This window comes from Oryzias latipes, chromosome 16, assembly GCF_053564925.1.
Source record: "Oryzias latipes strain Hd-rR chromosome 16, Olatipes_Hd-rR_3.1".
Lineage (NCBI taxonomy): Eukaryota > Metazoa > Chordata > Actinopteri > Beloniformes > Adrianichthyidae > Oryzias > Oryzias latipes.
In genome coordinates this window covers 8,337,762-8,359,072 of record NC_136252.1, presented here as the reverse complement: position 1 = coordinate 8,359,072, position 21,311 = coordinate 8,337,762, and the positions used below count along the sequence as shown (strand labels likewise).

Genomic DNA, 21,311 nt, shown 5'->3' with positions numbered 1-21,311 from the left:
TAAGCTGTGAGCTAATATTGGTCCACAGACACTAACACCCTCCAGGACATGCCTCCATTATCATGTTAGACCACTGTAATTCCTCTGTTAGACCCAAGCAAAGCTAATCTGCTGCTGCTTTTCATTGTGTCTTGTGTTTTTTTCTCAGTCAGAATCAGAACCATACTGGTGCCAGAAGGGCTTATAATTCAAAGTGATAAACAAGGAAATGATTTAAACCAAGGGTTAACTCATCCTCTAGATTATCACCGGATTATTCAAATATTTACAAACCAAACAAATTAACTAGAAGCAAACAATCTTAATTCACTCCACGGACAATGTACCGAAATCATTCCAGAAATTAATATCATGCAAGAAACAGTCAAACAAAACGAAATAAACAACCTCACAACACCTTCATACTTGCTACAGCCCTAGTGACATCATCACTGCTCTCTGTAAATACAGGAAGTGGGTTGTGCTTCATCCTTTACCAGGGAACCAGGTAAGTGAGAAAATACATAAAGCAGGTCATCTTTCTCGAGCAGAATAAAAACAAAGCGTTACTTAATAGTCAAGTGTGTTCTGTTTAAGCCTCAAATAATAAAGACATTGCGAATTCGATGTATGTAATGTAAAAACGCAAACAAAACCAGAAAAGAAAATGTTGGCAAACATTTTATGAATGAAATGATTATAATGCATTTTTAACAAAGAAATTTCAAAATGGGCTGCACAGTGGAACAGTGGTTAGCGCTCTTGCCTCACAGCGGAAGGCCCCCGGTTCAACTTCAAGCTGGGACCGTGCATGCGTGGGTTTTCTCCAGGGACTCCGCCTACCATCCACAAAGATGCTTCATAGGTTAATTGGTTACTCTAAATTGTCCATAGGTGAGAATGTAAGTGTGCATGGGCGTGTGATTGTGGCCCTGCGACAGACTGGTGACCTGTCAAGGGGGTCCCCTGCCTTCGCCCGCAAGTGACAGCAGTAGGCTCCGGCAGCCCCGTGAACCCGAAAGGGAACAAACGGTTTAGAAGATGAATGAACAAACAAACGAACGAACGAAAAGTAAAAATGTGGACAAATGAGACGAACCTTACCCACTTTGTCACACTTCCAGTCTTCAGATAATTGAACATGCAAGCCTCAGGTTAGATCACACCCTCCTCAGCAATGCACGATCAAGCAATCGTTTCAATTGAAAAGTCTATGTAAACGTGTAAATGCACATCCTTTCAAACGTACATTCACACAGGTGTAGCTTCTGTACTAGTTTGTTTGATCTGTGGGCTGATGTTGAAGAAAGTTACACAGCGCCACCAGTTCAGAAAGTAGAAAAGATCTGCAGCAAAAGTTCACCTGAAAGAAAGCTGTAAGCCATTGAGGTTCTGTGTAAAACTCTTGTCTGAATCCAGAATCACTGACAAACCTGACGTCCCCGTGTCTGACCATGAGAGGGGGGTGTCTAATCAGAATGCACAGCCTTCCTCATGTGCCAACTCCATGGACAGATCCTAAACACAAGCTAACTAACCAAAGTGTATTCTCTGGGAACTCCTGATTAATGACTTCACATGGCGCAGTGTACGTGTCAATGATCTTTGTGTTTGTTACTTGTACTTGTTACTGATCATTCCTAGTCTTGTATAACAGACACGGCCTCTCTCATTAACTTTTAATAAGAACACATTTGGTTTAGCGTGATAATTAATTCTCTATGAAATATGTGATGTGACAACGACAGAAGTGCAGATTTAAGCAGTGTTGTTTCTTCTGCCTACACGATTTCAGCTAAATGAAAAGCTGGCAGTCTCAGAACAGTTACAATAAACTTATTTTAACATTGTTTTCATGTGATTCAGCATCAGATTGACCCGGACTCTACCAAAAGATTGATTCCTGCAAACATGGTTCTGATGAAAACTAAGGAAAAAATAAATCTTCCCTCTCTTACTGGCTTCCTAGTATAAAAAATATTATTTGACTTGCATATAGGTGGGTTGAAGGCACTGACTAATATAGATGAACTTGTACGGATTGTCTTGTTGTTTGGTGTCATGCATATGTCAGGCAAACATGCACGATTCAATTAAATTTCATTTACATAGCCTAATATTACAACCATAATTGTCTCAATGGGCTTCATACCGGTAAATGTATAATGAACGTGAAATTATAAAACACATGAAGTCATAGCATTCAATAGGTAATGGCTAAACTGAACCAAACAGACTAAGCTACGATGATGGAGTGTGCTTTGTTCCTCCAACCAGCTTCTCAGTGCCAAGAAGTCCTAGACCACAAGTACAGGTGGATGACATTACTTAGCTTTGCAAGACTAAAAGGCATTTTTGACCTGTGGTTGCATCTGGTCATAACCCACCTGAACCTCTACCTAGTGAAGTGGTAGACAGCTGGGGTTACCCCACATGGCACGACCAGGACTCGCTGGAGAGATGAAGTCTCTCAGATGGCCATGTGACACCTTCTGGATGAGGAGGCACCCCATACACTAATTTTAATAATTTATGGTTTTTTTTATTTTCTGAGACTGAAGACATAATCATAATTAAAAGACCACTGGGAACACTTTTACAATATATCAAAGATGATCGGAGTGGATCTTTGGGAAAATGATAAGATGTTACAAAGACCTCAGTACAAACCTTCTCTCAAAGCTGGCCTAAAAAATATAATAAAAAAATAAACTTCAACTTTATTATTGTTTATTTAAATGTTAGATCTCAATTAGAACACAAGACAAACAATGCAGTTTGTAATAAAACCCCAGTTAACAACAGAGATGATCTCAAGGCGCTTCAGCAAAGACCCATTGACTAGCGAGCCTTTCCCATGTGTGCTGAGTAACAGGGTTTGATGTCTGTCAGCTCTGATGTTAGTGCAGATACAGTTAGAGCAGATGAGGCACACCTCCAGCTCATACATTTAACACAAAACTATGTTAAGCATCTGTTAAAAATGAAAAATTAAATGAATTCACTGTAGACAAATAACCAGAATGTTTTTAGCCTGATGATGTTCTGTTTTTTTTTTTTTTTTTCACATCACACGGTCATAACGAGCCTTCAGTCAGTGGACTCACCCACCTGTTCATCCACCTTTGCCTTTCATTCCTCTGTGAATTACAACGTGAACCACAGTTCAGTCTAGATCAGGGAAAACAGCTCGATTCATGTAGTGCTGGGTTTTTTTGTCTTCCATCGACTGAAACATACATTTTTTTTTTTATGTTTACTGAAATCCTGGCATTATTTTAGTAAAAACAAGCAGCTGATCATCAGAGCAGCACCGCTGAGCTTCCCACAAACAGCTGCACATCCTCAGGTGTCGGATCCTTAATGAAAGTAGTCAAGACAACCTTTCACTCCCCCAGCTGATGACCTCTGTGATGCTCCTCTCCACATATTCTGCTGAGATGTTTTAGTATGAGTCTCTTCATTATTTTGCAGCAGAATTACCTGACCAGGTGGGTTTTTTTTGTGTCTCTTGACCTCTAACTCCCAAACTGATCAAGGAAGATGACCATTCTTCCAGGATTGGGATTCTGCTCATGTTTCTCATTTTGTGTTTGTTAAAACCAGAGACTGAATCGAGGTTATTGATCTGTGAGCCTTCCTTTAGTCCTGTAGGAGCGCTTTGCTTTACTACACTGGATCTACTGCACACTGAACGCCCAACAATCTATGACATGACACACAAAATGATTCTTTAACTTTCTGGGACTCGTACCCGCCTGTTTTCTTCATCCTGTTTCATCCGATGAAGAACACTGCAATATGCTTTTTAGTGTTGTTGATGGAAATGATCCCCATACAGCAAAACATATTTATCCGCTCTCAGTGTTTCAGCCAACAACATAGGACTGGTAGTTTGGCCTCATGTCTCCATGTCCCCTCTCCTCATCATCGTCTACAAAATTACTTTTGATCTGCTCTTCTTCATCAATCAGAGCTCCGATCGTCATGCTCTCTCATCTCGTTTCACTTTTCCTCTGCATCCCACTTTTTCGTCAGTGATTCTCTCCTTTATTTTTTTTCTCCTAACCTTCTTCACCTGCACTCCTCCTCCTCCTCCCACATGCTCTGAAACTCACCAGTACTCGTTCCACTGCTGCTCCTCAAAGACCTCCTCTGGGATGGGATCGATCAGCACAAGGTCGGACACTTGCCTGAAGACCGAGAGGAAGCACAACCATTCAGATTAAGTACCACCTCCTCATTTGCTGCCCTCCTCCTCCTCCAGACATGGACAAGAGTACCAGACAGATGTCCTCGCTGTGTTTCTGTACATGTTTTCATACTCATCAGATCCACAGGAAACACCTTCATGCGTGAGAGCATTATCAACACTAATTCATTTTCTGTCTTAACACAATACATCTTTCATGCTGGTCATTTTTTATGCTAATCACTGAGCTGTCTCTGAGTCAGGTGCAGACAGGACAGGAGGGGGCGCTTGGAGGTACTTATTCACTTATTTTGGGCAGATTTTGTTTATTTGTTTATGATTTCTGGCATTTTAGATTTAAAATTCATACCAATTTGTTGTTTTTTTTAGTTGTACTGTGAAAATACGTTTTAAAACACGAGTCTGTTTTAACAAATCATGTTAACGTTTGACTTTAATCAGTCTCACTTCAGAGCAGGATTATCTGTATTCTCTTGTTATTTGCAGATATACTTGCTATAGGCTGCTTTTCAGAAGAACATTGGAAAAACCTCTGTAATATTTTTGTAGGAGTTTTGATAACGTCACGTTTTCACCCTGTGAAGAATCAGTCTCTGCATTACTGGGCAGCAGTGATCCTGTTACGTCTGACTGAATGATTGTTTGCCAACAAGATTTAGAAAATTACAGGAAACGAAAAAAAAAAAAAAGAAAGCCACATGAAGCAAAGATGTGGAAAAGTTTTGCAGGTTTTTCTTTGTTTACCAACTACACATAGAAACTTTTTCGAATCTTGGTGTCCCCCGCGAGAAGCTGCGGTGTGAGTTTTGCCAGAGGCACAGCGGATAACGGCTGTCGTGGCAGATTTGTTAACTCCGGTATTGAACACAGCAGCCTGATGGGTCAATCCTGCAAACACCAAGGTCAAAGTTAAAGGGGTTTCTCCTGCAACTGGAGAAGGAGTAGAACGAGATTAATGCGAAACTCCCGGAAATGTAGGAGCTCGTTCTTGTCCCAGTTCTTTTCCACCAGGCTAAAAAGGCACCAGGAGGGAGGGCAGGGCACAGGAGGTGAGAATTAAAGAGCTCTGTTATCTTGAATGAGGAAAAGGTGATGAGATGCCGGAACCAAACTGGTCTAAAGCACAATATTTTATGCTGGAATCACCACGATGCTGCATCAGTTAATGCTGAAGATGTTCCCACTCTTTATAATTTTATAGAATCGCAGCCCTGTGAGTTAGCTAAACAGCTTTAATAAAATTGAATGAACAACTCAACTTCAGTTCATGTAGTAAAGACAAAAATGTTCCCATGTGTCTTCATTTGCAGCTTTTCTTTTTCCCACAATGATTCCACTCATCTCTGGGAAGAAAAACCTTCCATGGAAAAACACTCTGCTGTCTTCCACTGTGTGACACTTACACATCGTGGATGTGGGCGTAGAAGCGGCTGTTGAGGGCGCCGAGCTCGGAGCCAACCAGGATGAACGGCATGGATATGTTTGCCGCCCGCAGGAGCCGCTGCAGATCATCCACCATCCTGCAAAGCAGCAGCACTCATCAGCTCCAAACCAGGCCAGGGTCATACATCAAGCCATGGGGGCAGCATGAGCCTCACTGCACCAAAGATGCTCATTAACACTGTTGACAAGTGAAACCACTCAAGAGTCATCGCTTCAAATAACCACAGAAAAAACAAACACCCGCACAGGGAGAGGAGCCTGTTGGCTCGTCCTCATCAGAAGCAAACGTTTATCATCATCATTTCATGAAAGCCAGAGGAGGGCTTTGAATCAAACCCAATCGCTGGAATTGAAACATTCGCCGGACATGCAAGGTTAAGGCTGGGCAGCCGTCAAACTCCTGCAGATATTACAGTCGGGGGAATTGATTACTTTCATCTCAACCTGGCAAGCCCGCTGTTTTCTGGGCCAAGCGCCAAGATATCCAGACTGCTGACCGTCAGCGAACCACACCTGCTCACCCCTTAGGCAGATTTAAGATGCTGCAAATGTCTTGTGTCTGAGACGGAGGGATTACAGCCCAATCATAAAGCGGTCCAGGCTCAGAGATGTCTTCAGCAGAGGATGACAGATATGGTGTGGTTTTTCTTTTTCCAGGATTAAGACTTGCAGTTACCGGAGGGAGGCGGAGAAAAAAGCACGGCCAGACAGAGAAACAAGTCCTTCTCTTGTCCCTGAACAGAACTTTAAAACCACTTTCTAGCAAAAAGTTCATACGTGTTTTAGCAGCTGTGTGTGAACAAATACTTCACCAAAACTAGTGTACCGGTAGTTAAAAAGAACGCTTAGTTTAAATTAGAGAGCTTGTGACACGCCCAGCATATTTTCTACGTCACAATTAAGATACGTTTCAAACTGAATTTTTTCCCCCGCTCCTGATTCACAACAATTTGAAGAAAGAAATACTCAGACGAACTTTTCTGTACGGATGTTCTCCATCGCAAAAATGTCACAAGAACTTGTTAAAAACACCAAAAACTGAATTTCATCGGAGTGGGTCTTTAAACGTGTAAGGTCAAGAATTTCTGTGGTCATTTTCATCCACCGACGTCAACGGTTTCAGCAAAACATGAATATCTGCCTGTGATTCTAAGGTCTCTTAAACCAACATCAGTTCATTACGGTTTAATCACCTCCAGGGAGTCCTGGCCCTAAAAATCTCGGTTTTCTGTACAAAGCTGACCGAAAACAACTAGCTCTGCTGTTAGTGAGACACCTATGATGAGAAGTGAAGCAGGTGAGCAGCTTCAAAATATCACAGCGATCCAGGATCCACTGTGAGTTAGCCGTCTCAGAGAAACTGTTCTGCTTTCACGGTGATGTGTGGACAGAATGGAGGTTTTTGGCCATCAGAAAAAAATCCCAGTCACTATACCTGTGGAGAAGGAAACATCTCCATCCATTACAATGTGTCAGTTAGCAACTCTGCTCCTAAATATTTCAATAAAGCCTTAAGAATAACTACCTTAAACACCGACCGCTTCATATTTAATAGATGATTTAATGTTTTTCAGGCTTCTATTTATGGCCAGAAGATTTGAAACATAAATGACAGAACTGAAACTATTTTGAAGGAAGGATAGAAACTGAAGAAGAACCATTAAAACTAGGGTGAGAGGTAACAAATTACATTGATTTAAGCTCTGCAATTTTGTAAAAAAGGTTAACCAAACACAGCACTAATTTCCTGTTTGCTTTTAAAGCAGCAGTGATGTGTGGCAGAGAAAAAACAGCCTTCATTCGGCTCTAAAACTTGTATCATTTTCTCCAAAACATGTTATATAAATAATAAAAAGGAAATCAAATGTTTAAATATCAGATAGAGGTCAACACTAATGATTACAAATAAGTCTAACTGTAAAATGTTATCAACATTCATCTCTGTTTCTTTACAGTAAAACAGTAAAAGCCTTGTTTTAGTCAAAAAGACTATAAATTGAACAGTTAACTGAAAATGTTTTTTCATTACCTGATAATACGGCCCTTTGAGCAATATTTGTATTTTTGTTTGCCTGCTTCTATAAGTTTTAAACTATAAAGGCGGACATCTGTTCCTCTGTTTTCTTCAAGTATTTTGCAGGACTCAGACGCTAAACAAAAATCCATGCAGCTTTTTTCTTATTTTATTTTAAAATATAGTTTTCATCCTCTGACTCAGATTATTCATCGGATTAAAAACCAAATGACTGCAAGAAATAACCTCTTAATGGAACAGCATTGTTCTGACAGTATTGACTTTGTTTAAAGTTCCTAAGGAGTTTGATGGAAGCCCCGATTTTGGCCGGCAGCTAAGTAAAAATACCCACCGTCCTGTGGTGGACAGTCCCCAGACCTTCTCGGTTCCCGTGGTTTCATTAGGAAAGGCCCGCTTGCTGAAGCCCAGACCCACTCTGTCATAGGTGCAAACCTGATCAAGAACAGCACAAACATCAGTCCTCGCACACGAGAGTCTGTCGGTGGAAAACACAGAAGCATTTTGAGAAGCCTAAGGCCTTGGAGGGACTCAGTCTGTTCTGTTAAACTCAACCCTCATGACATTGAGGCAGAACTACAAAGACTACAGAGCCCTGGTCATGACATTCAACATAAATTAATGAATTTTTCCCACAAATTATCAATTTGCAGCAATAAATTAGTATTTTCTGTGCACAGATAGCATTTTTGTGGCCATAATATAGTATTAAATGGCCACAAATTAGTATTTTATTAGTATCTTATTATTAGTAGTAATTTGCGCCCACAAAATTCTAATTTGTACCCATTTAACCCTTGTGCTATCCTAGGCACTTTAACATTGTCTAGTGGGGTCATCTAGACCCACTAGACAGTGCTCTGAACCTTTTTTCTTCAATGATTTGTGATCTTCACTGGTGTCCATGGATTACATGAAATCTTTCCACCTTTATCCACCTTTGTCATGGTAGGGAGAACACGTCAAAGTAAGGATCGGGTCATCTGGACCCATAGGATAGCACACGGGTTACAAATATATTGTGGCCACAAAAATGCAATCTGTGCACAGAAAATAGTAATTAATTGCTGCAAATTGTTTATCTGTGGGAAAAAAAATCATTTATTTATGTTGAAATTACTCATTTGTGTCCACAAAATGATAGATTGTGGACACAAAAATAAAACGCTAAATTGTTCCCACACATTACAAATTTGTTGAAGTGGAACAATTCATTGATTGCTCAAACCAGATTGATCTGTCTGAGGCAAGATGTTACTTAAATCCAATCAACCCCATCATGAAATCCTTTCAAAATGAAATAAATCAATTATAATCGATCTTGGAAAATACTATTTGGATGGAGACACAGTAGGTTTATTTTACTATACTGTAAAAACGACCATCACACGCATGTGATGACATCAGCAAAAACTGATCAACCATCATTCTAGTCCAATGTGTGGAAACACTTTGAATTTAGTAAAGTCATGTGACCATCCAGTGTGCTAGAATGTTCTAAGAATGTTCCCTTTGGATTCTTTGGATGTGGAAAAACAACGGTGGACTGAACTTTAGGAAACTAAAATGTAAATGGATTTGACATTCATTCTTGATTACTTGTTTATTTGGACACATTTTATTTACACTTGACTATCTTGAAGAAATCCAAGAATCTGGAAAAGTTCAGTAGCAGGAATTTCTCTCTGAGTCTCACTGGTTGAAGTTTTGTATAAAGGTGTCCTGGATCCATTTTAGGTCAGTGAATCAAAACGAATTGGATCAGCATCTACAAACTGTGATATGAATCCAATTGTTGTTATAACTAATCTTTGCACTCTTACTAATTTGTGCCAAAATGTGATCATAAAATATAAATGTGTGGCGGTAAATTTTTAATTTGAGGTAACTATTTAGTAATTTTTTTTTTTGAAAGTCATGTCCAGGATTCTGTGGCAAACATCTAGATTAGGGGTCGGTAACCTGCGGCTCCGGAGAATTTGAAAACTAAATTTTAGGCCTAAAAGAATTATTTTTTTGGTTAGTTTTCCAGAAAACAAAAAAAATACCAGAAATAGTTACTGAGGGTCAAATGTGTGCTGAACACACCTGTATACTTTCATTTGTTTACAGTATATATGAATAATTCATACACAAGAGGAGTGTTCTATCCATGTCTATCAAAGAAATATTCTCTGTAGGACAAATATGTTCTTGTGTGCATCTTTTATGCTGTTAGCTGCTGTTGGATGAATGGTGAAATATTCAATTCTTGCCATTGTAAATCTGAGTCCAGAGGAGTCGGAGCCTCACCAGCCATCAACCTCACTGCACGTCACTGGGGAACATCACGCTCATAAGTAATTAAATAAATATCCTGACAGCATTTTGAATCAATACAAGTATCACCAAATGAACGAGTTTTTCTAATACCTCTAGTGTTGCGGCTCCCTGTGCTTTCATTTCTGTGGGAAACTGATCCAAATGGCTCTTTGAGACGTTCAGGTTGCCGACCCCTGACCTAGAAGAAGAGACCGTCCAGCTGACACTCACCTGCAGAAAAGCCTTTCTGCTTCTTACCTGTGTGACTGAAGAAACACTTTCCTGGACATGAAGCCAAGTATCTGAAGACATTCCAGCTGGAGCATCTAGAACCACTTTTACAGAAAACCACTTTTTAAAGTTCTAGTTTCAGACACAAATGATGTGATAGTGAATGGAGATTCTTACCAACAGGTTTTCCTCGTCCTTTACACAAAAGATGCATTTTCTGACCCAAGCCCACATCCACAACCTGCCCACCTAGACGCAAAAGGAAAGACAGCACTAATAAGCATCGGAACTTCATAAATGTCATGATCAATGACTTGTTTTTCTGGATTTTATGTATCTAGAACACCCTTTGAAACAGGTGGGAAGCTGCTTTGTTGCAGGACAACCTTGGGGCAGCAGCATCTGTTCTTCTCTCTGCAGGGATGCATAGTTGAGGAAAGGCGGGATGATGATGAGGAGGAGCACACATTTCCCAAAGTTCAGCAGCACAGAGCTGTAAGTCCGGCCGCGTGTGGCTTCGGGTTGTCTGTGCTGCTTCTCCTCTGGGTCCTAAAACGTGACGACGAGCACATATTAACTGACGCTGGCGTACATTTAGATGACAAACGAGCGGGACCGTCCGCGATGCCTCACCTTTTTCGTGGCTTCTGGTCTGCTGCATGCGGGCCGTGCTTCGACTCTCCGGCGCATTTTTAAATTAAGCCGAGAATAAACTGTTCAGAGTGAAATGAATGAAGAGCTCCTAAAGACTTCCGGGAAGACCTACGGAAAATTACGAGGGACAATCGTCTCGCGCAAATCCTGCCCACAACTCCTCAAGCTGCCAGTTATTGTCTGACTGTTGTCTATAAACCGTTTGAGTCACGTCTAACTTAGTATGATCATGTTTGAGTTGGAAAAAATAAACGAATATTGATACAACCATATTTGTAGTATATATATTACATTTAAAATCAACAAGTAGAAAAGATGGTGTCACGTGATTTTGTGTTTGTTTTTTGTTTTAATGTGGGATCACAATTTTTAAAGAATGTATCTGTATCATGGGGCTGAACAAATAGTATTTAGTTCACATAAAACAAGCAAGAATGAAGCTTTACAGGGCAAGAAATGATCAACAACAACAAAAACTGTCAGTTCTGCATAGGTGCAACCCTGAAGGTAATTTTAATGTTTTGAGGAAAAAAATTTATTCTTTTTTTTTAGTTCTTCTCTTCCCCTTTTTTGTATTAACATCACCGGTTTCAATTGTTTAAAAGTCAAAAGTGTTTAATAAGAGTTTTTTTCTGAAATTATTATTGAGTATTAATTTGTAAACATATCAATATTTATTATTGACATTCTGTTATACTTAAATAATGCATAGAGTTTAAATATCATCTAAAAATGTCTAGAAATGAGGTGCAGGGGTGCTTGAATAAATGTTGCTCTTTATTGTTCTGGAAAAAGCAATAGTAGCAGTATCAGGACCTGCCTGTAGAGGGCATTGTATAACGCAGAGTTGTCTTGAACCTGTGTGGCCGGCATGACAGAACATTGTCGTCCAGATCACTAGTGGAAGCTGGAGGTCAGTAACAAACAAATGAAGAAACTGGACTGTGGAATCAGAAAGTTTAGTCCTCCACACATGTCTTTGGCCCGTCAGTCAAGCCCAGGTCATGAACAATAAGAAAAGGCTGATGGTACGTAGAAGAGTTGCCTTTACTGACACATATTGATCTGAAATGTCCTGTTTGTTGCCTTGCTGACTTTAAAAAGGGATGGTTTGAATCCTTCAACTGTTAACAGTTTTGATAAACACTTACAGTATGACTTGTTTTGAACTGATTGAAACTTCTCATTTTAGGTTTTACAAGCTGAAGTTAGATTCCCCATTTAGACTGGAGTTTGCAGAGAAACGGAATTTCATTTTCTATGTATGTGAAAACATTATAGAGATTGACAATAAAGTTTACTTTGACTTTGACTAAAGACATAAACAAATGATCAGTTTTAACTAAATAAGAGTAAAATATATGAGAAGTTAAAAAACGTAGTTTTGCCATGATTCCAAGCTCTCTACCACGTGTTTGTCCTGGCTTTAGAGGGAACAAAGGCCGATTGTAGGATCCAGCTGTCCAGTGCAGACAAAGCAGAAGCTCAGCAGAGAGCATTGTTTAGATAGCTGGTCAGTGGAGACATGCAGGGAATTCATTGCAATAACCAAACAGATGATAAATATCAGTTTTTGAGTCAGGCCAGCAGTGAATGCTGCTATCATTCATTTATGTCTTCACTCATTCAATCATTTCCCTGCAAAATCCGAGGTATGTAAACATCTTTTTTGAAAAACATTTTTTTTTAATAACAATATAAAACATCAATACAATTCATGAAAAAAATGAGCATCTCCTTTTTAATAAGACTTGTTTGAAGGCAGCAATTGATTTTGTGTTTTTAGCTTCTTTGTCTAATGTATTCCATACTTTAGGTCCGTATACTAAAATAGACCTCTCCGACACCTTTGTTCTAAATCTATGTTTTCTGAATACTTCATGTCCTTTAAGGTAAAATCACTTTGTAATTGAATTTAACGTGTAAATTGAGGGGTAACCTGAATAGTGGTCTTGATGGGTCTCTATATTTACTTCATGTACCGATCAGAGAGTTGTGCAGTAAATGTAAAGTAAAGTAGACAAATGCTTTATGATTTAGGGATCATGTCAGCTTGTGTAAAATAGCAAATCCTTTGGCTATTTTTGTTTTAATACTACTAATGTGAGGTTTCCAACAAACATTGTCATCAATTATTACACCCGGAAACCTAATTTCATCTACCCTTTGAATGTTAATTAGCAGTAAAAATGTGAAGGTTAAATGGAGTCTTTACACATTTTATCAAAAACCTACATGTGGATTGATAATTTATCTACAACAATTAAACCATTAAAATAGTCCTAATGTGATGATATGCATCTAACACTGACATACAATATTTGCATGTGCAGTTTAATGCATCGTAGGAAACAGGACACGGCCTCTTCAAGAGTGTCTGCATTGTTGTTTGCATTTAAGCCAAATTTTACGTTGATTCCTAAATGTATTAAACGTAAATGAAAGCATCACAACAATCTGTTCTCAAAAAGTAGAAACTGATTATGCATTTTTGTAACGATGTTTTTTGAGCTTACATATGCGTACATATTACATATGCGTCTTTTTAGCTATGGGATGCCCTTTACATTGAGAATAACATAGTTTGTAGTTGTCCTTTAGACTGAATAGCTTAAGCATTTTGTTATTATAATTTTTCTCATGAGGAAAATCTATCCCGAGGCCACACGCACCGCCAGCACCCAGAGAGCAAGAACAAAACAGAGTGCCAGGTCAGTCTGACACCATCCTGGCTGTTCTTGCTATGTCTGGAGGCTCAGTCCTCCACCACCGCTCTGACATTCAGCACAAACTTACTGTTTTCTGCTACTTGCATGGCATCTCTCCAAAATAACAGATATTCAACCGGACACCCACTGAAAACAGCTAGCGGAGCAAAATATGAGCCCAAATAACAACTTATTGTTTTGACATTTCTGGCTACCCTCCACTCTCATTTCTCCCTAATCTCTTGCAGTTTATTCTCAGGCCGTGCTGCTCCTGTTAGCTGTTTTATCTTATTTTCAAAAAATGTTTTTATTCACAAGAAAGCGAAAAAGGAAATCTAATCGCTGTGGCACACATGCAGGAGTCATTCAAAATGTACAAGAAATCAAATCACATTTGTGATAGTTTGGCAGGGGGATACAAGCCTGTTTCCTGCATTTCCTGTTTGTCTTATCTGTTTGGTCACATATAGAAGAGGTTAACTGTGTGATATTTCCGCTGTGAGCTATCTGGATTACCAAAGGCCATCGCCGGTGCGTGCAGGAGCATTCATATCTCACAGCTGGCCTTTATTAAATCCATCTGAATGAATGATGTGTGAGGTTTGACTGAAGCAACTGCAGCAAAACACCTGCAAACAGCAGCGCAGACAGAAGACAACTGTTTTTACAAGCCTCAGCTGTCTCAAAGGCAGATTACAGACGCTTGTTCTGCTTAAAATGTTTTGTTTCAAGTCAAGTTTTTGACCCGATGAGGGGAAAGAAACTGTTAGGAAATGTAGAGATTAAAGAGAACAGGAGCTCTAAAAGCTGCGTTTCAGAAACAAAAACTGAATGCAATCGTTTTTTTCCCCTAAACTTTTCAGACAGAAGTGGAGTTAAGTGAATAAAAATGCGCTGAATGCATCAGCATGTTTCCACTTTGAGCTCTTTATTCAGTCTGCAACACTTTATTGTTTTTCATTCTGCTGTTTTTGCAGGAGGTAGTTTGCTACATTCATGCTGAAAATTCAAAGTCTTCCATTCAGTGACTTAGAGTGGACAGTAGTGCTTGTATGTGTGGATCCAGCTGCAGTGGGATGATGTGCACAAAGCCCTACAGTCTGCAGACCTGCTCATGAAAAACAACATCGGCCATTGCCATCTTAGTTTCATTAACGTCCGCCATAGTATTCAGTTTATTTGCTTTGTCTTATTCATCAATCCATTCCTCTATCTTCAGAACCTGCTGAATACCTTTTGGGTTCATAGGACTGCTGGAGCCAACCAGCTACTGCTGGGTGAGGCCAGGGTTCACACTGAACCAGACACCAGTCTGTTGCAGGGCCACAAACTCACACATTCACACCAAGGGGTGTTTTCAAATCACCACTTAACCTTTAAAGCTTGTCTTTGGACTGTGGGAGAAAGCCACACACGCACAAGGAGAACATGCAATCTCTTCACAGAAAGAACCCAGCTGGGGTTTGAACCAGAGCCTTGTGAGGCGAGAGGGCCAACCACTGCTCCACCTGCACCTTTCCTTTTTGATTAACCAGGGGGGTTCCAAATGTCTGGCAAAGAGGCCAGATTTGGTGGGGTGTAAATAAGTGAGGGCAACCATTTAGCCTGGATCTGTTGAACCTTTATAAAGACATTAAATTTAAATGAACTTTAATGATTTTTTTAAAAAATAGGATACTTCTCATTTCTTCACATAGGACACAAATACATCTAAATATATCTTTACTAAAATTACTCTAAATTATGTGTTTGAAAACCAGAAACAAGATGGGGAGAAAAGTCTGTCTGAAAAAAACAAACTGGCATCAAGATTAAATCTGGGTTCACGTCAAATGTAACATACTATTCATTAATACATTCACTTCTAAATGTAAATCATGTGAACAGAAACATCTTATTCAGAAGTACAAATCACTGTGATTTTGATCAGAGGAACTAATCTTTTCATTTCGTTTACAGCGGCTTCTAATTGAGCCCAATCACAATCAAGAAATCATACACACAGTTCTGAGAAAGTCTTGGGTGACGCATATTATTGATTTTATGACTAGGACCTGTGGGCCAGTAGGAATTTAAATGCATTCGACCCATGGGCCAGACTTTGGACATGTCCGCAGTCTTTCGTGTTTGTGGTGGATTGTAGGTTTGCATGGTGGTGTTGTGGTTAGCTCTCTTACCTCATAGTGAGAAGGCCCAGCTTCAAATCCCAGTTGGGTTCTGTCTGTGTGGAGTATACATTTTCTCCTCATGCATGTGTGGGTTTTCTACCAACACTTCAGCTTTCTCCCATTTCAAAATAATATGTTAACTAATGATATTGTATTGTCCCCCTGCAGTGGATTGGTGACCTTTTTACCCAACAAATAGCTGGATAGGCCCCAGCAACCCTGCCTTGACCCCAAAAGGGATTCAGCAGCTTCAGGTGGATGGATGTCACATGAAACCTGTTCAGAAACATCTTAAGTTTCTCTAAACAAAATTGTGCTCAAAGCAAAAAAAAAGTAAATTTAAGATCTGAGCAGGTTTGACCCGGCTTTTTTTTGGAGAGTTTGGGATGTCTTCAGGTAACAGTTTATGTCAGGTGATCCAGTTAAAGAAAAGTGGTCAATAAGCAACAGCACGTCAGTTCAAAAGGCTCACTGATGAGGAGTCATGGCTGACCTAAGCTACTGTTACTCAAACTGCTGATGAAGTTTGTGCTGGTTCTGAATTAAGGTGTTTGAAGGTGTTTCCCAGTTTTTGTATGTGAAAAGCTGCAGACTGGATGTTCCTGCTGACCTATATGCACCAAAAGCATGAACAAGTGCATCATGAGGGTCAGGTGTCAGTGCGATTTACCCTGGGATTACCAAGATGCACTACCGGAAGAAGACGAGGAAAGCTGCTGAAATGCTTTATTGACATTGTCTTACTGGGAAAAATGAGCTGGGTCATGCATGTGGACATAGCTGATATGTACCACCTAGAAGAGCTGCAAAGTGTTGTGGTAAAGATTTCTCATAATTTTCAGATATGCCATCATTGTCATGTGATGTCAAGCTCTCCCATCCATCCATCCATCCATCCATCCATCCATCCATCCATCAGTCCATCCATCCGTCGATCCATCCGGGACTGGGTTGAGGGGGCAGCAGTCTAAGCCAAGACTTCCCTCTCATCCCACCAGCTCCTCTGGAGGGACTTTGGGACACTTACAGGCCAGCCAAGAGACGTTGTCTCTCCAGCATGTCCTGAGTCTTGCCCAGGGCCTCCACCCAGTGAGACATGCCTGAAACACCTCCACAGGAATGCACCCAGGAGGCATCCGAACCAGATACCCGAGCCACCTCAACTGGCTTCTCTCGGTGTGGAGGAGCAGGGGCTCTACTCCGAGCTCTCTCCTGGGGGCCCAACATTTTAACCCTTTGTTTACAGGAGCTCCAAGCCGACCTATGGAGGAAGCTCACTGCAGCTGCTTGTTTTCGGAACCTCATTCTTTTGGTCATGACACAGTACTCATGACCATATTGAGTATTGGAACAAAGATAGACCAGTAAACTAAGAGCTTTGCTTTCTTGCTCTGCTCTCTCTTCACCACATCAGGCCGATGCAGCGACTGCATAACAGAGGACGCTGCACCAAATTGCATGTTGATCTGACAATCCGATCTTCTCTCACTCGTAAACAAGACCCCAACATATATAAACTCTTCCACTTTCCTCTTTTTTATAATAGCAATTTGCATATACCGGTACTCCTGAATGTTATAAAGAGTGTTCAGATGAATGCATAGTCCTTCCTTGTCTTGTGGTACAATGCAGTTTCCAGCATGATGGATAACCATGCCATCAGGCAAAAGTGATAACTAAGTGGCTCTGGGACCAAAGCGTTGACATTTTGGGTCCATGGCCTGGAAACTCCCCAGATCTTCATCCCATTGAAAACTTGAGGTCAATCCTCAAGAGGCGGGTGGACAAACAAAAACCCACTAATTCTGACAAACTCCAAGAAGTGATTCTGAAAGAATGGGTCAGTCAGGACTGGTCCAGAAGTTGATTGACAGAATGCCCCAGTCAAATTGCAGAGGTCCTGAAAAAGAAGGGCCGACACTGCAAAGACGGACTCTTTGCATAAATGTCTTGTAATTGTCGATAAAAGCCTTTGAAAAAAATCAAGTGCTTGTAATTATATTTCAGTACATCCCAGAAACAACTGAAAGAAAGATCTAAAAGCAGTTTAGCAGCAAACTTAGTGAAAACTAATATTTGTGTCATTCTCAAAGGTTTTGGCCATGACTGTACATGAGGGTCACTCTGTAAAAAAGTCATTTCTAAAAAGAAAAACTTTGATCAAATAAAAATGAGAATTGATAGTGACATATTAGGCATTATTTAATCAATGAAGTTCTACCAAAACACTTTCATTTGTTTTGAGTTTTTAAACAGTTTTAAAAACCCGATAAATCTGACTGCTGCTTTCAGTTTTCCTGCACACGAGTTGTACCGGTAATTGAACGAAACCCATTTTCAAGGCTTTACTTTTGCTCACTTACCCAGATAAAAGATAGGCCTTTAATGTTTCAATGGGTCTTAAGGCCTAATACATTCACAAGATTGTTTACAGTGTCATGACAGTGAGAAAAAGCCACACAGCACTGAAGGTTTCTGTTTTTTTGTATGTCAGACTAAAAAGGTGGTACAAAAAATGGCCGGCCGTGGAGAAAACTATCTGTTTCTCAGGAAATGCAGTCTCCGCCATTTATTTATGAGTGAGCTCTGGGGTGTTCAGAAGGGTAAACATCACAGGCATCCGTCTTCTGACTCCATGTGACACTCATTGATTTTACCCCGTTGCTGCTGAAGTGAACCATCAATCAATACAGTAACAAGTCTTCATTTTCATTTGAGAAATGCAGTCTCCGGCTCAGCTGGCACAAAACACAGCTGCTGATCTGCATCGGCTTTGGCCCCGTCTGCCGTACACGAGAGCATTTCACCAATGTATGGGAGACATTCTTCCATGTGTTTGTTTTCTCCTCTCAGTTAAACTTTCCTTGAAGGCAGCATGACATTGTAAAGAATATTTGCTTTACACCTGCAGTGAGATCTTCACCCTTAAGGTCACTCCACTGAAAGGAAACATTGGTTTGTGTCCAGCTGTTTGCTGAAGGGCACATATTTCCCCAAAGGCAGCACTAACGGCTTTGCTTTTGCTGGCTTCACTAATTTAACTTCACAAACAGGATTAAGAAAAACAGAAACTGGTTGTAACTTTACAATAAAATATGCATGAAGGCATTTGCCCTCACCATTCACTGCTCAATTATTGCTTTAACTGACAGCAGTTTTATGCAGTTAATGATCTAATATGTTTTGCATAAAACGTTTAGGTCAAAACTAAACTCTATTATGCTCTCCATCCAGGGGATCTCTCAGAGATTAACCGTCCTGCAATGCTTTGGGCAGAACTTCACTTCAAGCTATTAGCTTGAAGGTACGCGTGCCTCAATAATGTTCCATCTGAAATGTTGCTCATGTTACAATCAAATGGGGAGGTGGTCATTTCACTTCAATGAGGGGGGGGGCTGGATTTAAACAACTTCAACCACCAGATTATAATTTGTTTTTCTATGTAGCTACCAGAGACAATAAAAATATGTAATAATCCCTAATATGTTTGTTTGATTTTGTAGCAAAATTATTTGGGGTATTTTACCAATAAGTATAAAAGTTTAACAACACAATTTCTTATTTTATAACTTCTCATGTGTTTATTAGAACATAGAAAAGAAAAGAATTGTCTTTATTTGAAACTGCATATTTGAATCTGCAACTAACAGTGATGATTGAAAGTGATTCACAGCTGTTGGGGTGATGGTCTCATGAGAGCCAAATTTCTCTGCTTGTCCGATCTGTCTACACGCAGCCAAGAGCAACTGTTCATTCTGCCGCTTTGTCCACCAGACTGTAGCCGATCCTTCAGATGACACGTCAGGATTTTGTAATCCATCCTTTATCACAAGCACATGAACATGTAGATAGTTGCAGCAACAGTCATTTTTTAGTACAAACTGAAACCCTTTCTATAAGTAGTGGTGAAACACTGAATGATGGCTAACATAACAACAGGTTAGAAAACTGGAAATGTTTGAGGTGAAGATGCAGGTCTCCAGGCGGCTCTTAAAGACCCACTATGATCATCTGTGATCAACACTCAAGGGTCACTTCGTTGGGCACACCTGTCAAACTGTTCATTTCTACTCAGCCAATGACATGGCAGCAACTAAATGCATTTAGGCTGTAGACATGGTCAAGACAGTCTGCTGCAGGTCAGTATGAGGAAGAAAGGTGATTGAAGTGACTTTGAACGTGGCATAGTTGTTGAGGGGCTGGTCTGAGTATTTCAGAAACTGCTGATCTACTGGGATTTTCACCCACATCCATCTCTAAGGTTGACAGAGGATGGTCCAAAAAAGAGAAAATATCCAGTGAGCTGCAGTTCTGTGGGTGGAAATGCCTTGTTGATGTCAGAGGTCAGAGGAGAATGTACAGACTGGTTCCAGCTGATAGAAAGACAACAGGAACTCAAAGAACCACTGGAACCAACTGAGGTCTGCAGAAGAGCATCTCTGAACACGTCCAACCTCACGACATATGGACTACAGCAGCAGAAGACCACACCAAGTACCACTCCTAACAGCTAAGAACAAAAAACTGAGGCTAAAATTCACACAGACTCACCAAAACTGGACAATAGAAGATTGGACAAACGTTGTCTGGTCTGATGAGTCTCCATTTCTGCTGCCACATTCAGATGGTAGGGTCAGAACATGAACAACATGAATGATTGGATTGGCCTTGTATCAACGGTTCAGGCTTGTGGTGGTGGTGTCATGGTGGGGGATATTTCCTTGTCCAACTTTGGGCCTCTTAGTACCAATTGAGAATTGCTCCAGCACCACAGTCTACCTGGGTATTGTTGCTGACCATCTCCATCCCTTTATGACCACAGTGTACCGTCTTAAAAGGATTTAAAAGGAAAACACATAAACATCAAGACACATGAGCTGCTCTGAAAGTTTCTATTTACTACTTAATACTTTTACTGACTTACTTGGGGTGTAAGAAAAAAATCAATTTTGTGAAATATCACAATATTTTATTTGGCAATACTGCTAATGATTTCAAATGCTGCTGAAACAGTTATTAATTATTATTACGCATACACGTAGGTCAGTGTTTTACTCTTGTGCTTTACTTTAACCCCAGACCACTAGTTGGCAGCCTACCACACCAAGCCTCTTATATCAGCTCTGCACTAAAAGGACATCAAGGTCTTGTGACAACCTTGTCAAGTTTTTCAAACTCATAGTCTTTGAAAAAAATCTTTTGTCTCTGTTACAGTCTTGTTTGGCTGAGAAAGGCCTACCTTGCTTCTTTTTAACCTGTTTTGTTGTGAATTGTAATCTACTATCTGGTTATAACAAGAAAACTCGTTTTTTTTTCTCATGACAACAGACCAAATTCCGAGACACACGCAGTCCTTCCAGCCTGCAGCTCTCATGCATCATTCTGTGACCATAAAGTCAACATGATGAAAGTGACAACAACTGACCTGCTGCAGCTGCAGGTGGGCCAACCTTCAATGCTGGATTTGGATGTGGTTCATGACCAACATCAGTGCAATCTCCGCCTGGGTTAGACCACGATTAAAGTAATCAATTATAAATTGATCAGTTCTTCTGGCGTTTGACATTTTCTCTGACAAACTG

At 40.2% G+C, this 21,311-nt stretch overlaps 2 protein-coding genes across 5 annotated transcripts in view; one reads left to right on the top strand and one right to left on the bottom strand.

Annotated features, from left to right (window-relative positions):
* Positions 1 to 11,017, bottom strand: part of si:dkey-122a22.2 (uncharacterized) — a 103,309-nt gene extending 92,292 nt beyond the window's left edge. For all 4 annotated transcript variants that reach the window (XM_078933878.1, XM_078933879.1, XM_004077631.5 and 1 more), the window contains exons 1-7: positions 10,833 to 11,017; positions 10,586 to 10,748; positions 10,377 to 10,448; positions 10,227 to 10,303; positions 8,002 to 8,102; positions 5,596 to 5,712; positions 4,098 to 4,172 (exon numbers count right to left, since the gene is read on the bottom strand). In XM_078933878.1, the coding sequence (XP_078790004.1) occupies positions 4,098 to 4,172; positions 5,596 to 5,712; positions 8,002 to 8,102; positions 10,227 to 10,303; positions 10,377 to 10,448; positions 10,586 to 10,748; positions 10,833 to 10,889 (662 nt within the window). In that variant the 5' untranslated portion in view covers positions 10,890 to 11,017. The remainder of the gene's footprint in view (positions 1 to 4,097; positions 4,173 to 5,595; positions 5,713 to 8,001; positions 8,103 to 10,226; positions 10,304 to 10,376; positions 10,449 to 10,585; positions 10,749 to 10,832) is intronic.
* Positions 11,018 to 11,824: 807 nt separating this feature from the next.
* Positions 11,825 to 21,311, top strand: part of oxr1a (oxidation resistance 1a) — a 203,846-nt gene continuing 194,359 nt past the window's right edge. The window contains exon 1 of the mRNA XM_078933866.1: positions 11,825 to 11,881. The gene's annotated coding sequence lies outside the window, so the exon portion shown is untranslated. The remainder of the gene's footprint in view (positions 11,882 to 21,311) is intronic.